This window comes from Athene cunicularia (assembly GCF_003259725.1).
Source record: "Athene cunicularia isolate RWA chromosome 12 unlocalized genomic scaffold, athCun1 chr12_part1, whole genome shotgun sequence".
In the NCBI taxonomy this organism is placed as follows: Eukaryota; Metazoa; Chordata; class Aves; order Strigiformes; family Strigidae; genus Athene; species Athene cunicularia.
In genome coordinates this window covers 10,373,040-10,393,869 of record NW_020799116.1, presented here as the reverse complement: position 1 = coordinate 10,393,869, position 20,830 = coordinate 10,373,040, and the positions used below count along the sequence as shown (strand labels likewise).

General features: G+C 40.7%; 1 protein-coding gene across 10 annotated transcripts in view; it reads right to left on the bottom strand.

Moving 5' to 3' along the window:
- The window catches only part of CHL1 (cell adhesion molecule L1 like), a 103,494-nt gene that overhangs the window by 8,288 nt on the left and 74,376 nt on the right, over nucleotides 1-20,830 (bottom strand). For all 10 annotated transcript variants that reach the window (XM_026857325.1, XM_026857322.1, XM_026857324.1 and 7 more), the window contains 14 exons: nucleotides 20,255-20,386; nucleotides 19,509-19,646; nucleotides 18,733-18,844; nucleotides 17,859-18,025; nucleotides 16,063-16,228; nucleotides 14,779-14,903; nucleotides 11,903-12,004; nucleotides 11,492-11,689; nucleotides 10,583-10,653; nucleotides 7,873-8,095; nucleotides 5,126-5,241; nucleotides 4,754-4,958; nucleotides 4,411-4,533; nucleotides 2,956-3,135 (listed from right to left, as the gene is read on the bottom strand). In XM_026857325.1, coding sequence (XP_026713126.1) covers nucleotides 2,956-3,135; nucleotides 4,411-4,533; nucleotides 4,754-4,958; nucleotides 5,126-5,241; nucleotides 7,873-8,095; nucleotides 10,583-10,653; nucleotides 11,492-11,689; nucleotides 11,903-12,004; nucleotides 14,779-14,903; nucleotides 16,063-16,228; nucleotides 17,859-18,025; nucleotides 18,733-18,844; nucleotides 19,509-19,646; nucleotides 20,255-20,386 — 2,058 coding nt within the window. The remainder of the gene's footprint in view (nucleotides 1-2,955; nucleotides 3,136-4,410; nucleotides 4,534-4,753; nucleotides 4,959-5,125; nucleotides 5,242-7,872; nucleotides 8,096-10,582; nucleotides 10,654-11,491; nucleotides 11,690-11,902; nucleotides 12,005-14,778; nucleotides 14,904-16,062; nucleotides 16,229-17,858; nucleotides 18,026-18,732; nucleotides 18,845-19,508; nucleotides 19,647-20,254; nucleotides 20,387-20,830) is intronic.

The window sequence follows — 20,830 nt, the reverse complement described above, 5'->3', positions numbered from 1 at the left end:
ATCGACACTCTCAAGGGGAAAGCTAATTAGTTCATAGGTCATTTAAGAAATACTGCCTGAAAATGGAAATTTAGAGGTAAAACTCATTTTCTAAAGACAGTATACCTTCTTCTGTGGAATGAAACCACAAGAAAGCCACAAAAATGAAAGCATTATTTATTTTGCAGTACAATGCAAATATTCTTTTGCCTAGGGTCTTCATGATTGTCCACAGTATGTCATCAACACCAGAAAAACACCTTTGGTTATATATCAGCATTTCATATCTGAGTTATTTTGGCTATGTTTAAGATCTTTCATAAGAAAGAGGACTTTTATTTCATTGCCTTTGTATTAGCTGCTAATGCCAGTGGTGTTGGGTCATGCAACAGGGATGCTATAAATGAAAGCTTTTATATTGCCTACTTCTATTTCTCACTAATTCCAGTGGGCCTGAATTTAATCATAGAGAGAAATATTAAAGTGTGGTTTTCCTCTGTTAAGTTAATTAGACAGAAACAGCCTGTCTGACAGAGGCAGTACTGCAGAGCAGAGGGCTCTACCTCTGATGCTGCCGGACATGCACAGGATGCAGAATGGGGCACTGAACTGCTGGAGAACAAAGAAATAGAGATGTGAGCATGAGATGGTCTTTCCCTATCGATATACACTCATTGACCTTTTGGTAAAGTGTTGCTCACCCAAAGAAATTTTGTTACTCTTGACAAAAAATGGTTCATTCACAGAGGAAGATGCTGCAGTTGTAGAGAAAGGGTATGATCTACTCATTTATCTAGGGAGTTACATTTATTTGAGAGGAACATTTTTTCCTAAATTTAGCCATTAGCGCCATTGCAAACTCATCATCAGGAGGTGGGTTACAGGCTAGTAAAATTACCATTTAAAGCTCAACAATTTTCCCTACACAGACTTTCTTTTAGCGGTGATACACGCATACGTGCATATGTACATATTAGAAAAAGAGACTGAATTTTCTTTCTGATTCCAGACTATAGTAGCAAGGATAACTGCAAATAAATGAAAACAATAGTAGGGATGCAGATCAAGTACATCAATGATAAAATGTAAATGAATCCAAAGCTTCTACCACTCTCCTGGCAAAATGTATCATGAAGTTCTGAAATACCCATGGCATGGCCTGCGCAAGCAATATTACAGCTCTGGAAGCTATTCAAAGTCTCAAAATGAACAATGAGAGCTTTATATTTTTATTACTAAAACCAGAACATTGTGGATATAGAATCACTGAATCAAAACCCAAAGAAACTTGGAGTGCTCCATCTCGGAGTTTCATTTCAGAGGGCACCACATTTTATATCTGTTATTTACGTGGGTCATTTTAAATTATAAACTTTGACTTTTGAAATCACTGCCTTTTTTCAAAAGGAGAGATTTCTTTAATTCTGAGAAATTACCTTGCTTCCTGTACCACAACTTAAAACACCAAGAAGGTCACTGAAAAGAGTGATTTTTTTTTCAGCCTATCATGTTTAGTTGAAAAATATCCAAACAATTTAGCCAGCAAATAATGACACAAAACTCTAATGGCATCAGTGACAGATGCAGTGTCCTAATTTAAGGTGGCTTGAGAACCAGTAAGGAGCGCACACTAATTGCAGAACTGGACCCTTGCGGCTTTTATTAATTATACTGCTTTATTCTACAAGCATTTCACAAGAATGAGCTGTTGCCACTGCTGAAACAAAGTCTTAGGAAAGAAGAGAATGAGCACAAAACAAATGGCAACATTATCATCCTTTTAAGCATATCAGGCAGGGATGCATTTCATAAAACCTGACAAGGTTATTCAAAGAATTTAGAGGCTTTCAAGTGGGCAAAACACATTATTCTGGCTGCCCAATGAAGGCCAGAAAAAGGTAACTATGGAGTTTAAATTGTATATTTTTAGCTTGGAAGGAAAAAAAAAAAAAAAAAAAAAAGGTCCTTAACAAAGAATAAATTTTAAGCCACGCTGATTGTTTAATTATTACTACTCTGTGAGTACCTGTGTACTACAGTGAGACTGGAGGCTACAAGACAGTTGAGAAGGAGTTTCGTTACTTGACAAAATGGATGATTGTTGATGACTGGATGCTGAACAGGGATGTCATGAGTTTAAACCACTTTTTACTTGTTTTACCAGTTAGTGAAGATGTTCTGCAACTTGGAAGTCCAATAGGATGTTGTGCAACAAGAACCATTTTTCTATTTTATATGAACATTGTTCCAGACTGTTATCATTGCTAAAAATGATGAAGCCAGGAATCTTTTCCTTATCACATTCTCTTTCTCCTTCCCCATGGTAAGTGCACAGCAATGGTTTCTGATTAATAGCAAGGATTTGTTCCTCAGTATTGTAGAGGTTTCAGACTTGCTGAGCACAGTACATTTTATTTCATTTCAGCTGAATGTGAAAGATGAGCTATCATATTGTGCTTGCAATTTTCCTTTAAATCACTGAACATGAGTGCTTTAGGATAGGGTTTAAGTGGCACACAAATGCTCACTTCCAGTCTCTGATAAAATAATAATAAAATAATGGATCGAATGCATTGCAGTCATCTTTATGTTTATCTAGATTTTCCATGTCAAATACCTGCCCCCTAATGTTGCATCTTCATGCAAGGGCAGAATTTGTTTACTGAGAACAGGTTATCTAGATCTTCAATTTTCTGTTTGTGACTAAATACAATTCTCCTATTCTAGTACAGCTAGAGTTGATCGGTGGGAATAGAAACACAGTACTGTACTGCAAAATGAAACAGATAAGCTCTACTTTTCTGACGAGCTGCATGGATGGCTACATTAAAAAGTTCATTGATTGTTCTCATGGAAAGAAAAACAAATTTATTTCCTCTAATTACAAAGGAAATGTCAAGCCTAGAATATTCTCAATAGATTTTTTCATTATTGTTAGAGCTTCTCCACATAAAAACATATTGCCTATTAACTTACTCCCTTGAGCCATCGTTAGTCCTTCTTCTGTGACCGGCTTCCCACAGCCTTTGACTGTACAAGCCTTTACATAGAATTTGTACTTGGTACTGGAGCTGAGACCTGAAAGCCTCCAGCTGAGTGTGGAACGGTTGGTCACGCTGATGTCGTTCAGGGGTCCGATTTCATGCGTTTCATTTACTGAAAGGGAAAAGGCAGTTGAGTCACATCCAGCAGCTACAGGCTACGAACATGAAATGTGTCATGAGCGTTCCTGCAAGGGAGGCACTCTGCAGTAAGTAGGAAGGATGAAGCCTGAATAAGCATATCTCACCTTCCTGCCAAGTACTTTAATGGAATTTATCTCATCCATGTCAATCTCCCAGCTACTCAGTGAGCTATTACTGTTCTTAAAAAGCTCTCTGATTCTAGATATTCACATACTGAGTGGGAGGTAAAAATTACTGTCTCCTAGATCATTAAATATATATCAATTGCTTCTTGCTTTGCTTCCAAACATCTGCAAACTTTTGCAAGCAAGTTACCAGATGGATGTTCTGCTTTTCTCCCCTCTGCCTTGGCACAGCTGGCAGCTGAAGGAGGGGCTGCAACCCCCAAACTGCCTAAATAGAGGGATCCATTCTCTGCTCATGGTCATCAAAAACAAACATCCAGACTCCAGACCTTGCTTGCAAAGGCAACTGGGCAGTTCCATTATCAGCAGGGGTTAGTGAAAACTACTTGTTGGGGTTTTTTTGTAAGTAGGGCACTGTCTAAGCCTGTTCCATCCTCAAAGAACATATAAAATACCCTGAACCACACCACACAGCTGGTGTTGTGGCAGTCTGGGACTAATACTGGATCTTGCCTGAAGTTATCTGCTTGGTCTCTTCCCAGCTACTCAGTTCTTTCATAGGAAAGAAAGAAATAAATACTCCTGGTATGCAGTTGTTTATTAATGTGATTAATCAGTAACATGACCCAGGTGGTAGCTGTCTACATTTCTGCTGAGGCATTGTACAGGGAGGAGGTGCTCACTGACATTACTGTGAAGATCTGAATAAATGTGGCTAGTGACAAATTATTTTGCACTGAATAAGTTTCACTTCAGTAAAATGCACCTACAAATTATGGGTCTTCTTAATTACTATGTAGGTATAATTTGGAAATATGAAATAATTGAAGTAGTCTATAAATGTGAATTAGGGCATGGCAGCAATGTGAGTTTACATCAGGAAAGTGCATGGAAAACTTTTTGCTCTGAAGATGACTTTAGCCTGCCCTCTAGCAGGCTGTGTGCGCATCGCAGTCCACAACACTGATGCTGTTAGATCTCAGAAACTGCCCTTCTCATCAGTCTCTGTTTTAAATAACTGTCCACATATAAACCTTTTTTTTTTTCTTTTTTCTCTTTTCTTTTTTTTTCTTTAACTAATAATGCTGAAATTCTAAAATCAAACTAAAACAAGCACATACTTATCTGGTATTGCAAAATGTAGCCAGTAAGATGGCCGTTTGCTTTCTTGGGAAGTCCCCACAACAGCGTGACAGAGTCCTTGTCAAAGTTCAAGATCCTTAGGAAACGTGGTTGTTCGGGGACTGAAAGATACAGGGATTAGCTTTCAAAGAAGATTGAAGAGGTCTGACTCTACACATACTTGTTAAACGAGGATATAGTTTAGCTCAGCACCTACAGTTCCCCTTTCTAGTGAAGGGTTTTACAAATATTTAATTAATTTAAGTAAGGAAATAAATTTGTCTTATTGAATGGACAATTTATATTTATGTCACTCCGTCCTATATTCTCATTTTGTCTTACCTCCTTCTGGAGTTTCAAACACAACGGGGGAGCTTTCCGGGCCATCTCCTTTGGCATTGTAAGCCGAAACAGTTAAGTGGAATTCACTGAAGGGCTCTAGACCAGGAATCATCCCATAGTTTCTGTCTCCCACAAATGTTAGGAAATGTTTCTCTTGGTGATGCCTTTTTCCATCCAGCATGCTTTTTGTTTTCCACCAACTGACCTGCATTGAGATTGGTATTTCTATAACAAATTATGTTGTATGGGGTTGAACATGATATTGATTTCTCTCATCTTCCCAGAAATGAGAGATTGCAATCTATCCTTGATCTGGCATTCATTTAGTAGTTCATTCAACGGCATACAAATATTTAAAGATAAATTTGTAACCTTATAGCCTTTCAAATGTCCACGAACTCTGTCCCTTGGTATTCCAAACCAGTAGACTTTGACCAGTGTGCTGTTCACAATATCCACCGATACGCCGGAAGGAGCAGCATCTGGAACTGTAAAAACAAAAGTGCTGCATAATAAAGACACTTATAAGAGCTCAGTTTCACACTGTTCACAGCTACAGGGCTTGGCTTTCCAGCTCAAGCTGTGGCAGTTCATGCAGTCTGACTGCAGGCAAGAAAAAAGACATTCCACCTGCATCCAGTGGGTGAAATGGGCCAATAAACATTATTTTGCCATATCAGGGCTTTCTGCTGAGGGCTGGAATACAGGTGAACTGGGACATATGAATTTCTACACCAGTATTTATGATTTCCTGTTTCAAGTAATGCTTACAGCAGCGAGAAGAATAAAAAAAAATGATTAACACAGCACTCAAGAAGGCAATCATAAAGTTTTTTTTTTATAATCAATTTCATTTTACAACTAAGCTCATTAAACAGTAGGATTTTAATCACTACACAACACAGAGAGCTATTACAGTGCCTGAAAAAAGAAGTCTTGATCCATTGACAACTGAATTGCAAGGAAGATTTTCCACTGATAGTTATAAAATTAGATCCACCACAGACACAGAAAGAAAATAAACATGCTGTAGGGTTTCTTTCTAGATATAAAATTAGATCCACCACAGACACACAAAGAAAATAAACGTGCTGTGAGTTTTCTTTCTTTCTGTTCTCACAGCTCACCACCTCTTCTGCCATACACTCTACAGGGAAGAGAATATGTACCACCAAACCTTCCTGTCGTTCCCCTCAGGGCATGCATTGGGGCTTCTCCTGTCTGAACATCACACCAAACCATTCCCAACACCAAAGCCTTATGCTGGTGTCATACCAGGAAGCACTCGGCAGGTTGCAAACATCAAACTGGTCCATTCAGGGTTGATAACGCAGATCTTGGGGCGCTCACTCAGTGAGAGGAGTGATCCAGAGAGCCTGCTTTAGGATTCGTTTCCCTCTGCAAAGCTGGTGACATTTTTTACATTGTGGTCATCGCAGTAACTTTACTGACTGTTTCATATCATCTGCCATGGGTCATGATACTCCGTAATGGCTTCTGGGAGAAGCGACAGCATGTGGAGGGGTGGGAGCAGCAGCACCTCTACTGCTGCTACTGGGTGTGACTGCTGCGGGACATGGTGGGTTAAATCAAGGCCATGGCTGCTGGTCATTTCAATAAGCAGCAAAACACATCCTTGTCTTCACTGGCTAATCCACCGTAGACTTTGCAAAAGCCACTCAAACTGTCAGTGTATTTCATTCTTACAAAAACAAAGACTTCAGACTCTGCATGGGATGAAAACTGAATGACTTTAATAAAATTAAGCTGCAGATCTGAAACACAGACCATTCGCTGGCCCTCCTGGCCCCTCTTTGCCAGCAGCTCCCAGACCCTTCTGCTATGCGTTTGCAAATGAAATAGGCATTAGTGTTTGGGATCAGGGAAGCTTGGTGCCCCATACTAGCTGGCCACCATGCTGGTTACTCCCTTGCTGATTTAAATCCTTAATTCCTAGAAAAAAGATTTTTTTTTTTGGTGGTGGTGTTAGTGCTTAACTGGGTTGCTTCCTAAAGTGATTCTTGGTATTTTTTACTGCAGCTGGATACATTTCCAGTCCTCCAAATTTCTTCTCTAGTCACACAGTAAACACCAAAGAGGACAGGCTGCTGTTCAGAGATGTTGGGGTGGCCTCAGCAGTGACATTATCCAGTGTCCCACGGACATAGCAGAGCTTTTGCATCCTCTGTGGCACCAGCATTCATTCTATTAGCAGGACTATCCTCCCCCATGTTCATCTCTCCTAACAGGACACGATTATCAAGTCCACCATAAAGTTGGAGCTTGAAGAGCATGTACAAAGGGTGGGTATCATAAGCGACTGCTGCTTCAGAGCAGCCCAGGGCATCTATTTTGTGAAAATAGGTGCAAGGGAAGAAATGATCTGGCCTGGATGATGCACTGTGTGCCAGGCAGAGTCCAGTCAGCGATGGACAGGTGCTGAGAAGATGTAGGGAAGGGGCTTGGACCAGGGATGTAAAGCGTAAAGCAAAGCCTTACCCTGGAGAAAGAATTCTCCAGTGAGACAGGGAGGCCTGTGAGGGGGCTGTGCCACCCAGGAGCCACAGAAAGTCTCTGGACAGAACCCCAGGCTGGAAAAGAAGAACCTGTTCTTCAAGGACTCAATGGACAAGGTAACACCCTACATAAATGGAAATGTGGCATTATCTGTAAATTCACTTACAACACCCAGCATTTGAGTGTTCATGCTTAATTGCCGGAGTACTTAACTTCTGACAAGTACTTAACTTTTTAACTGTTGAATCGGGCCCCAGACAAGCGAAAGACTTTTTTCCCACCAAGTACAACACAATGATGGCTACACTTCATAGACTTCTTATGGACTGTGGCCTTCAAACAAGTATCCAGATTAAGCCAGCAACTGAGATTAATGAAAGCACAAGTGACCTTTCCAAAACAGCTCTCAAACTCCAGCGAGCTGGCATCCACAGCACTCAGCATCAGTCCTATCTGCCTCTCATGTAGCGCACCACGCTGAGCACTGCCATTTAAGCAGTTTTGGACATGTGCTGCCTAATCCATCACTCCACATCTGATCATTTTGCATCGCAAGAATCCCCCATGCAGCGTATTTTTACATGAAAGTTTTTGCCACTTACCATCCTCTCCTGAATATCCGATGGTAACATTTGGTTCAGGACCGGATCCTAAATTATTTACTGCTTGGACTTTGATCTCATAAGGCACAAAGGTGGGGGTGTTTCGCAGGGTCAGAGAATGCTTCTTCACTGTCTCCTCATTCCAGTCCGCCTCGACTCCCCGCTGCCGCCAGCTGACTTTGTACTCCAGCCCCGGCCCATTCCTCTCCACGGGTTTCAATGGCTGTGGAAGAAGTTAAAAGAGATCTTGTCTGCCTTTGTTGCAGTAATCATGAAACAGCAGCTGAGGGGAGGGGGGAATAATTTTGGAGAGCATGTTACAACACTGGGAGAGAAAAAGGGGAAATAAGAAATCTTTAACTTTTCATTGTCATGTTAATTTTAAGACAACTGGAAAAAAATGTCATGACTTCAAGAGACAGTTGGGTGAAAGGCAGAGAAACAGTTAGATTTAAGCCAGATTAATTGCTAGTAGACGTATTTCTGCATACTACACACATCAGTTTTTCTTTTGCCACAGGTTTTCTTAGTTTTCTTGTGTGATGTAAAACCACATGCCTTTTAGCACAACTAAAATGTGTATCTTGGCACAAGGCTGTGTGTGCCTTTGAGTACAGCTAAAATCTGCATTCTTTTTCTTAGAATTTTTATGTAGCACAGCAAGTTGGGTTATCAAAATTTAGATTTGTACTACATATGCACCACGTGCTTGAAACTACACCTGGACATTTATTGTGCAACTCTTTTATTACCAATCAGCTGAAGAATTCATCACAGCATGGTTCCCATCTAATTAAAATTAATTTATAAAATATTAGATGATATATAGCAATGGCTTGTCATAAGACATTCTCCAGTTGAGTTTATTTCTCTGAAAATGTACTTCTTTAATTAATAAAATTAACTGGTCACCTGCATTACCAAAAATGAAGGTTATTTCAAGTCTGCTGAAACAGCTGTGGGTATTTCCCACCACACAGACTACTTTTAATAAAATTGAAATTATATATTGTACTTATTAAATGTACAATAACTGGTAGGTATTCAAGCTGCACACACTTATTTGAAATGAAATGGCATTGATTTGCAAGTGACAGCAGAAAGTGATGCCCCATTGATGCTCGTCATGCACGGAGGGACCTTGGTCTGAGGGATGTGCAAAAATTCCCACTTATCTTCTCTGAGGCTATAAGCACCTTTGGGATGACTGTGGTGAAGGAGTCGGTAGACTGGGCAGTTTTCTAACAGGTGGGAGACTCACCTCCATGACAAAGATCCTGGGGAATGTGATTTGCAAGAGCAGCTGAAGAAGTAAAAAATCCCTACTGAAAAATAACTTCTCACTTAGAGTTAAACTGCAGCACTGCTTGACTCTTATTTTGATCTCCCTTAATGCTGCAAATCCTTGGCTGAAAAGCTAGTCACTAACACTCATCTCATCTCTTAATCCAAAGTAGGCAGATTAACATCATTTTGCAGCCTTCCTCTGCCAGAAATAGCATGTTCAGTGCCTAGCATTTCCTCTGAAATGAATACAGGAAACACCACAAATAAAGATCCTTTTTATGAGATTCAAATGATTCAACAAGATTTAACAAAGCCTGTCCATCCCATTCTCTCTCTTCAGTCTCAGTTTCCACTTCTATTTTTGCCCTGTTTAAGCAGTGGATTACAGGCTTCCCGGAGAGGAGCTCCTTCTCTGTTCAACGAAGCACTGGTCACAGCAGCATTTCCCAGCCATGCTGGTTACCCTGCATTTCTTCTCAGAGTCAGGATTGTCTTCCCTGACCCTGGGCTATGTCGTACAGCAAAAATCCCCATTCAAATCCAAGTCAATAGACCTAAAGGGCCATCTCCTTTGGGCGTAATTATAGCCTGAACCATGAATTCACACTGGGGAAACATTTATTGCTCTTTGCTGCGAGCAGCAGATTGAGAAGTAAATCTCATGTAAATTGTGTTTAATTCCAGCCACAAAAAAATATGCTTCCTTGCACAGTTGTCGAAATTTGCATTGAATGAAGGAATATATATCTCTAAACTGTTGGCACAGAAGCTGTAAGCCTAAAAGCCGGGGAAATTGAAGACTGGAAACCATCTTCAAGACTTTTACACAATTCCTTTGACACACGTGCTTAGCTTTATCTATGCTCCTTTCATTCTTGATGTAAAAATTCAAGCTCACATTCACTTGGCCAAGTGATACCCATCATTTTTAAACCTCCAGGCTGGAAAGGCAGAAGTTATGTGTAAATCATCCCATCCCTGGGCCTGGCTGCTCCTCCTGCAAGGCAGGGTAAGGCCACAACTATTTTAAGCACTTTCTTGTACGCACGATGCATAGAAGATGATCCTACTCTCGAGAATTCTCACTGTGCTTTATAGGACTTTCATATTTCTTAATAACCTCCAAAGTTCGATGTAAAATATTGTCTCTTGAAAGAGAAATAAAACTAGGGGAGGAAATCCAAAACAAATTTAAGTCAATAACAACTTTGACTTCAGGAGCGTCAGAGTTCCTACCTATGGAATTTGCTAATATTTCCTAAAAACCAGGGGTACAAGAAAGGGAGATAAAGGGAACTGTTATTTCTTTTTAAATGTAATTATATTAAGAAATCAACCCGATAATTGTCATGCTGCTTTAGAAACTATTGCTTGAAGGGAGAACCTGTTTCTGATGTAGCACTGATGGACACATTTCCCTTACCTCCCATTTCATCACCATTTCATTTGGTTCAGAAGCTTCAACTCGGATATTTTCTGGGTTCTTGTCTGGAGCTGGAACCACACAGGTGATAAGGTTAGTTTGCATAACCTGGGCTTATTTGCATGTATCATTTAAATGCAAAAAAAAAGAGGAAACTAAAAAATTTTATTTCCATATTACTGAAAGACATCTAAACAAAAAACGTTCATGAGATTAATTACTTGGATCAGCAAAGTTGCTGTGACCAAAACACATTGTTTATGCAGTTTTGATTCCTAAGTGCCCTTGTTGGTTGGAGCCACCAGCTAACTTGAAACTGTGACTTTTGGATTTCAAAGCACCAGATGTAGGGGGATTATGAGGAAGAGATATTTCTCCCTATGGGGATAGTAAACAGAAGGTATATCATTAGTGGGATGCACACAGCTGAAAAGCTGAAGAAGGACCTGAAATTGAAGCAAAGGGGAAAAAAAAAGTGAAAGAAAAATGCCAAGGAATGCAAATGCTGTGCTGAACAGTTGGCCTCTAAAATGACTTTCAGGGACACAATGTTTTCTGTCACAGTAAGAAATGCACTGTGAATGGAGATTTTTGACAAGCTCAGCACTGCTGAAAGGCCCCTCATAAACCCTGATCTTCTCCAGCAACTGCTTGTCCGTAGAGGCCTGCAATGGGCTTTAAGGGTACAAAATCAGCAGAGCTCAGAAAAGCGCTGTGCTGGACGGTAGGAAACACCCTGCTAACCAGTGTAGCCTCCTCACTTTGGCACCCCTGGCCCGCCACTGAGCACTGGAAGCAGCACAAGTGACCCTGGCTTCTTTACAGCTCTCTGAAGCACAGGAGGGCAATGTTATTCCCAGCAAAACACTAGAGATATGAATATTCAGAAAACTAGATGGCAGTGTTTACCAGCTGGAGGTGTTGCATAGCGCAGCGATGGTTTACTGGGCTGGCTCCTTCCCACAGCATTCACAGATACCACACGAAACTGGTAATTCATATATGGGGCCAGTGACAAAAGGGCTGTGGTGTCATTCCCCGGCACTCGGGTTAGCTCCTGCCACCTCTCTGGCTCCCACCGGTTCTCTTCAAACTCTATAATCGACTCTGGGGAAGAAAAGAAACAAAACAAAAGAAAAAAAAAGGCAGAGCCAATATAAACAGCTTATAAATAGCAAGGGTGGAAATGAACTTACAACAAATTAACTGTCATAGTAAAACCGATTAAGTATGGTGGTGAGCACGGTTTGTTTCTTCTAAGAGCCACGACGTGCCATAATGCTAAACAGTGCAAGATGATGTTATTAAAATCCTTCATACCATTAATAGGGCTGTTATGACTGGCCCCGGCTTTCCAGGCTAGTCGAACACTTCGGTTTTGATTTTCTGAGAGCTGAAGGTCTTCTGGTGGATCAGGAACATCTGAAAAATAATGAAGTGTCAGGAGCATGGCAAGCTCTTTCTGTTTGTCTTGGTATCTTCCAAAGGACTGGAACAGCAAGTTCAGTGAAGATGGTGGTAAAACATCATTTGATTTCAAAATGAACAAAGTGAGGAAAGTGGGAATAGCTTTTAAATATCTTTTTTTATTACAGAAACCCAGGCTGAATCTTCTGGTACTGCTTTCTCTCTTAATAATGCAGTATCCCTTCTTGAGTTCATTTACATCTACTCTCATTACTGTTCTTGCAGCAACAGATTTTTCTTTTCAAATCAACACTAAGATCTATTTAATCATTAACAGATATTGACAGTCCTCTCGGCAGAAAGCTATTTTAGCATCACTTGGATTTACACTGGTGCAAACCAGAGTGGTAGAAGGTGACTCAGCTCTGACAGGTATCGAACTTGGTCTTTTAGAGTATGAGTGAAAAGATAACATTCATTATCCCAGCCATGGGGGTCCATATTAAAAGGAAACAAGAAAATTCATTATCTGCCAGCTCAACCAGTGCTGTCCAGAGAATCTAGCAAAGTCAGAGTTGTTGGTGATTGGTACGACAACTGCACTGCGCCTCCCGGGGACAAGTGCGGGGCTATACAAGCCTGAGCACGGGACTACCCTGTTGCTGTCGGAGCTCACTTTTCGGGGATGTGGTCTTAGCCTGGGCTGGGGTTACCAGCACCACTGAAATAGGCTGCTCCCCTTCACAAGCCTGGGAGATGGCAAGGGGGACACAACATCTTCCACATGACCTGGTTTCCCTACAGCAGCAGGGGCAGAAGAGGTGATCTGCAGCAAGGGTCATTTGTCAGATTGCCTGTAATTGAATGAACTTTCAAATACTGCAATTTCAGACAGAGAGGTTTGTCTTCCTTATAGTTTGCTTTGACAGTTTGCAGTCAGATTGTACTGGATTAGTTTGGTAACTGAAATGTATAGGGCCTAATGTAAAAGAGTAATTTCTCACTGCAGGGGACTGATGATAACTCCTCATCCTTCCAAAGACACACACACACACACACACACACATGCCCTCCTTAAACATAAAGCTGGTGTTTCAAAACCTAGAAAATGCACAGACCAAGAAAACAAGATTGCACAGACCTCGGGCCTTTGACCTCCTCCTGCCCCAATGTTCCCACTACATATTTAGCTGGCAATGTAATTTCTTACAGGAAAAACAGCTACCAGTACTGCCTCTGTCACTGTGAAAGAAATTAACTGTGTTTGTACTGCATTTTAAAAATAACAGTATTGAGTTTTCTTGTTTATCTCAGAGTACATAAAAAAGTATAAAAGGTTATATCAGGGTTGGGGTTTTTGTTTTAGTTTTGTTTGCATTTATTTACCCTATTTCTGTTGTACTTGGGAAAAATCAGGAAAGCGCAGTTTAATGTACAGGCGTTTTGCTGTTGTATTCCTGAGGCATATCTGGTGTTAAAATTCAATATATTAATTTAAAGATGGCAATGGTACATCTTAAAGATACTCACCCCTCTATCTGTTCATTAATCAATCATAGAACAAATACTTAGAAGTATTCTAACTGAATATTTCTTTTGCTCTTAGTTGCCCATATTAGGATGTCTCCATCTGTGCCATATTTAATTCTTTAGCCATCTCACAAGTCTCTCTTTGAAATGGAAGCCTGAATTTTTCATTTGGAAAATAACAGATATTGTTAATCCATCAAGACCTTTCTTATATACAATAAACAAGGGGTAAAAAATGACTCATTTTTTCTCTTCTGCAAATCACCTTTTTAAAAGAGAATAAAGTGCTTCGTGAAATTTTCATAAGTAATGTAACAAATAGTCTACAAACATTTTGAATTATACAGCACTAAAGAACACTTTACCACAAACAATGTGCACAGCATCTTCTTAATTTACTATTTACTGAAATATACAATTCATTTAGTGTGAAAACATCTTGAAGGTCAGATTGTCTTAGTTCTTGTTGCAATCACTGCCAGAAATAAATAAAAATGTAAAATGAAGCAAAAATTCATTAAATTAAAATGATGCAAAACTGTTCACAAAACAGAACTATTGGCTGATGCCCTTAGGTACATGTGCAAAGAACTGCACATCGCTGCACAAGTTCACACCCTCAATTTCAAGTGGCCCTTCAGGAAGGGAGGCAGGTTGTAAGGATGCTCACACAGTCAATCTCCAGACTCTGTGGGTCAACGCTTTTCTCTGCTGTGGACTTGCTCTTTGCCACTGAACAATAATTTATGCTCAGATTCAGAGATAATTCATCCTTTTAGGTGCTTAACTTCCACTGATCTTCAGAGGAGTTGGACATCTAAATACTGACCTTACATCTTTTTCAAAAAATAGTCCAAGCAGTAATACGTGTGCAAATCCCTAGGAAAGTAGGGCGAAGGACTGACCAAGGACTTCAAAGCTGAAGCAGAGTCTTTCTTAACATCCTATTACACCTGCCAGACTGGGCAAGCTCCTACAGCCACTGTGGGTGACTCCTGAACTGAGAGAAAAGGCTGCTTCAACTTAGGTATAACAAAGATTAAATAGAAATGAAAAGTTTGCGTCAGCATCGCCATTCCAGGAGATACAAGGATAGCTCAACTGAGGTTAATGAGTGAGAGGTACATTGCACCTCTGTGAAACTGGGTTATCGAGGCTCTGTAACTGAATCGGGCAAAAAGAAGCAAACATGCAATAGTGCTGCAATGGCATTATGTACTCCACGGAGCTGTTTGCACACTGGCAAAAGATCCTCTTACCCAGAACAATTAACTGCGATTCAGCTGTGACACTGTCCAGGGAAGTGCTAGCCACACACATGTAAACTCCTTGATCCTCCAGCGTCACGCTTGATATGAACAGTGTATCCCTGTCCAGAATTATCCTATGGGGAAAAAAATAAAAGGTACATAAAAACAAGGAAGAGAAAAATCTATAAGATAAGCGTATGATAGACAGACACTGCTGTTCTCCAAAAAAATGGTCATAAAAAAACTTGGTAACGGGACGTTGTGAATAACATAATTGCACGTTAGGCCTATTACTTTAAAACATAATTGTAGTTGTATTATACACTGTGCTGTAGACTATTATTTGTATTTTGTAGCAATTTAGCCTCCATGGCTGGAAGTTGGCATGTCTCTCTCGGTCTGAAAAGAGCCACATTGATATTCATCCGCTGAGTGTCTGGAACATAGGATTTTGGCACACCATCAATGAGGCAAATACATGGGCTTTACGTCCAAATTTTTGAAAGGGTTGAGTAAAACTGAGCATTCCCAACCCACTTGTGTAATGTCCAATGCACCAGGGGAAACTGGCATTAACCCAGGCACATGGGGTCTGCTGCAGACACGGCATTTGCTTGGCGCTATCTCCCTCCACTACGTGGCCCCAGCAGGATCTTCAGCCTCTCCAGCACTGCAGTATTTAGGGAACCATCTCTCTTCTGCAGTAATTAATAAAGACATCTGACTGCCCACTGTGGGACCTTTTGTATGGAATAAAGGTTGAGCTTCGTCCCCGTCAGGTCAACAGAAATGCAAAGAGTAGGGCAAAATTCAGCCTGCACTTGGAAGTCCTGAACTCATACTCTCTGCTTGTAAAGTATATGACTTTAGGCAGAATCCCAGAAACCTCTTTTCCACTCACTTCAATATTATGAGGACTTTGCTTTAGTCAAACAAATGTAAAACACAGGAAAATACCAAGTTGCACTGAAGTGGAGAAACAAAACCTCAGTTTACTGCACTGGGGTTAGGTCTGTATTTTTGCATTAGACCAACATTTACGCAATATTCTGCTATGATGGTGAGAGAGCTAACAAAAATGATTTGCCAGCCATGACTCAAAACTCATACAGATGCATTTATATTTCTATGTATATAAAAAGCAGGTCTATTCACATATTGCATGAAGAATTCTTGCAGACATAAATTTGCATTTCAAGCTATTAAGACTCGTGCTTATTGAAACTCATGTTCAAGCACCATAAAGCATTATTCAGCTGAGATCAAGAAAACTCTTGTTTCTTCCCCGCTCACCTGCCATTTTCTGTGCTGTTGACTGGCAGCTGATCTCCATCTTTCCTCCAGGATAATTTAAAACTGTGTTTCAAGTGTGAATCATACTCAGACTGACATTTCAATAAAATTGAATGTGATTTCAACACTCGGGGATTCTTTGGAGTAACAACAAGTTTTGTAGCATCTGATTGATCATAGAAAAAAACTTTGATTAGGAGAGAGAGACAGACACTATTACATCAAATTTTCACCAAGCACTTCATATATAAAAATCACCTCAGGAGCAATGATCATGTCTTTTTGGTTATATACACAAATATTTCAAGTGAAGGATGGTTGGTTTTGAAAAAGCTATTTGCCAGGATTTAATATTCTATCTTGAAAATTTTTTTTTTAGTTCACTCCAAACTAAAGAACTTCAGACAAAAAAAAAAAACAACAACCACAAAAAAAGAGTCACAGGTGAAAATCCTTGTTAGCAGACTGTCATAAAATGGATGATAAAAAAAAAAAAAGGCTTAAATATGATTTTTATGTCCAATTGCCATTTGAAATAGGCTTTGGCAATGATCCAAGAAAAATTACAAGCTTATTAAAGTCAAGTGAGAAAAAATTATTGCAATCAAGTTTGTTCTTTTAATTGACTCTAATCTGAATGCAGAAACAGATGAGTAAGTAAGAAGAAAGCAGGCTGAATTTATTTTTTACAGCGAAATGTTGCTCTGTGAGAATTTCATTGTACATTTTCATGTTTATTACCACTGTAAAATTTACAAAGCAAAAGGAGTGGGTGGAAATAAAACACAAGCAGAGTGTTTCTTTCTCAAGTTTTTCACAGCACCCGCTCAGGGAAAAGGCCCCTCCTGGACAACTAACCAAATAAATCCCTTAAAACAGAATTAAAGCACAAGGTATGTATCTGAAATGTATGAGTAAACACATTTCAGAAATCTTTTTTCTCTATTTACAGATATTTGTCAACTTGCTACTCAGGCAAAGGCCCAGTGCAAAGCCCTCATAACAGCAGCATCCTCTAACTCATCCTGCTGCAATGTACTTGGTGTTTGCTGTGGGTATTTATTCAGTTTGAGATGTACCTTCTGATCAACAGATGGGAAGTAGCTTTAGGGAAGGAGGAAGCCCATGGCCGTGGGAGATGCAGGGCCCCTCTTTGGCTCAGTGAGGAGCCCACCAAGCCCACGAGCACAGGGAGGGCTCTGGGCTCCCAAGGGTCAGCCAAGAACCCGCTCTGAGTGTAGCATGGCTAATGGCAAGAAGGAGAGAAAATCGTAGAATCACAGAATGGTTTGGGTTGGAAGGGACCTTAAAGTTCATCTAGTTCCCACCCCCCTGCCCTGGGCAGGGCCACCTTCCACCAGCCCAGGTTGCCCAAAGCCCCGTCCAACCTGGCCTTGAACCCTGCCAGGGAGGGGGCAGCCACAGCTTCTCTGGGCAACCTCTGCCAGGGCCTCACCCCCCTCACAGGGAAGAACTTCCTCCTTGTATCTATCATTTCAAACTAATCAAGTTAACTGATCTGGGAAGTAAACTGCAAGTTTTTGAGGGTTATGCAACTTCTGTAAGTTTTTGGTGAGTTGTGCAACTTCTGCAAGAGTCAGAAAGAAATTAAACATAATGTATGAGCATGGAGAAATCACACAGAAAAATGGAGATGATACTAACTGCTACATATAAATAATAAAATAATAAATCTGTATCTTGGGCTGATTATTTACTAGTTACCTACTGAAAATTTGTAAATATAAAACCTTAGCAGATGTTAAAAGTCTTTCTATTCATAAATGAGATATTACCTCTTATATCCAGATTAGCAGTGATTGCTCTTTTTCCAACTGAGTTCGCAGCCCAGCAAGCATACGACCCTGAGTCTTCTTTCCTCGTTTCCTTGATCTCTAGGGTGCCATTCTTATTTAATTCATAGCGTAATGTTGAAAGCGGCTCTATGCTGTCATCCTTAGTCCTACAGATGATAACAATAGCTATGCATTATTTCTAAGGCTACAGCAACTGTTATTTCATGGTTAGCAGATATTGCAGGGGATACAGGCATTTTGGGAGCTGGTCTCAGATCTGCCAATGAACAACAAAGTCACGATTAGTAACTCATTTTATCCATGTGCAGGCAAATCGTAAAGGGACATAAGCTTCTCGCAAACCAAAACCATACTGACAGCATCTAGTATGGTCTTCAGACTAGTCTGGCTGAGCCTTTAATCTATACCTGTCATCTGCAATTTTATTGCACCTGTCAAGTGCTACGAGAATCCTGTGATTTCTAACCATATGGAACCATTTCCAGGTAAATATGCTCCGTAAGTCATCAGGTTTCCACCTCAATAATGTGTGCAAATTACAAAAGTTGCCAACATTAGACTAAGGCCAGTGAAGCTGTAGCAGGATTTAGCTATCTGCAGCATGGCTTGGTTTAATGAATATCCCAGCACTTGTATCACACCGGTATCGAGAACTGCCATTAACCTTTAATTACAAACCAGTTCTTCAGAGCACTTGAAAGTGCATTTAAACATAGAATACTTCTATTATCTACCGCTTTGTTACAAATTCCTGATTTTAACTCCATAAAAATAACAACTAGCACATTTTTCAATGTCTGGGGAGCCTGAATAAACTTGTTTAACACGAAAACATCGGTTCTCAGTGGCTTACCATCTAATATCTGCTGCAGGCGAGGCAAAAATTTCACAGTGCAGAAAGGCACTGTAACCCACAACTGTAGCATAGTTTTCACCATCTGAGGTCAGTATTAAGGGAGCAATATCTGCAAAAGAAAATGCAAAAGGAGCAGTGCTGCATTTCAGAATATAAATACTGTGCCTGCATCATTCCCTTCTCCAACAAAGGTCAAAGGCTTAGCCACTTGATGGGAATTTCACTGCCTTTTGGAACCAGTTGCACCGAGCAGCTGAGCTCTTAGAAGCTTCACTGACAAAGATAATGGTGGTTGGCTGCTGGACATGGCAGAACATGAAACCTCAATGTTCTCCAGGAGAGAAAATAAACTCAGATCTGTTTCCTCTAGAGACCTCTTCTATTAAACAAATTCTCATCACTTTCTTCAAAGAACAGGTCGAGTATCACAACTGAAAATAAAGATTAACAATACACATAGCAATCCAAAACCAGAGTTGTGCTCACAATTCAGCGATTTTAGTACATTTGAATTCAAAAGGTTTTAAGCCCAACGATAGTCATGTATTTAAAATAAAGATCATATCAAAGCTCATGAGCACTTATGCTAATCATAGAATATTGTCCTTGATAAGGCTTGTTGCATTAGTTTGGACAATGCGTTTCTTGAAATCTGGGGGCAATGCGAAGGAACATGACATGGTTACAAACCCCAAGCTGCTCTGAAGATTCAGTCAGCAGAATGGGACACTTCGGTTAGACCTCTTCCATGAAGAGGAAGGGCTGGTACTCACTGAGGACGTTCACGTTGGCGCTAGCGAGGATGGTGCCATGCTTGTTGCTGGCCTCGCACTGGTACACAGCACTGTCCTGAAGCTGAAGGTTGGTAAGGCTGATTTCTCTGGAAGAGATTCTCCCTCTGAAGGTCCTACCTGGAAAGACCCAGACTGTATCAGGAGATGGAGAAAACACGATTGTGAAGTTCACAGTCTCTCCTCACTGCTTGAAAGTCAAAGGCAAAGAGCATCTTCAGGATGAAACCAGGACGTTGCTCAACAGCCAGACAGCAAACTGCAGAGACCGCATTTGCCATCATTCTCATGGCCAAAAGAAAGTGCTCTAGAGCATTAATTTCCAGTAAAATCCCCATATACATCTTTTAAAATGGTAGTAATAATATTGTTACACCAGGGAGAAGTGTGTGCTCCCCAGACACACAGTCACTTGTGCTTATTCAGAAGCACAAAGAAAGACCAGGAGCCCTCAATGAACATAAGCCATCCCAGATTCCCCAGAGTGAGGCAGAGGCAGTAACTCACGGGTACCAACACCCCACACCCTGCAGCCTTCACCCCTACTCTCTTCAAGATCACATTTAAACATTAGCTTTAAGTAAATAAATATTAATTCATGTCTAAATAGGTGTCAAACCAGACATCATTTCGGGTATCAGGATTTGTGTATTCCCTCTAACTGGGCACTACACTGGCACATCCCACCTGGCCACCACCTATACGAGGATGCTGGACCTTGCACTTACTATCGATGGGCATCCCGTTGAGTTTCCACTGAATGGTTGGCTCTGGGTTGCCAATAGCTTCACACAGCAGCACCAGATTTGTTCCTACACTGTAAACACCACCTTCGGGCTCCTTTATCCACTGAGGAGGCTCTGTAAAGAGAGGACACAGGAGGTATCAAGTGCCACAGCGAGACAAGTCGAATTCTGCTATTGCTACAGTCCTCCAGGAGATGGCAAACGTTGCCAACAGTTCCCAGCCAGCTCCTGGCAGCCTTTGTGCAGCTGTATTGTATTTCTTGCAAACCGATGTTACAAAAGGTAAAATTAGCATCAGCACACATCAATTTCTGTCCTTCAGACTTTGTGAAATGTGAGTGTCAGGGAGAGTGTGTAGGAAACCAGCAGTGTTTATCCAAGTGGAAAACAAATGCAAATAGGAGGTGAGAGGCTGGGGAAGGAGCTAAACCTGAACAGGTCGGCATTATCCCAAGGACCCTCAGACACCAGACTGTGGTCTGTGAAATGAAGTGAGACTATTTCAGCAACTCAAACAAGACGCAAATATCCATCCAGCTCAAATCCCACCCCCCCACC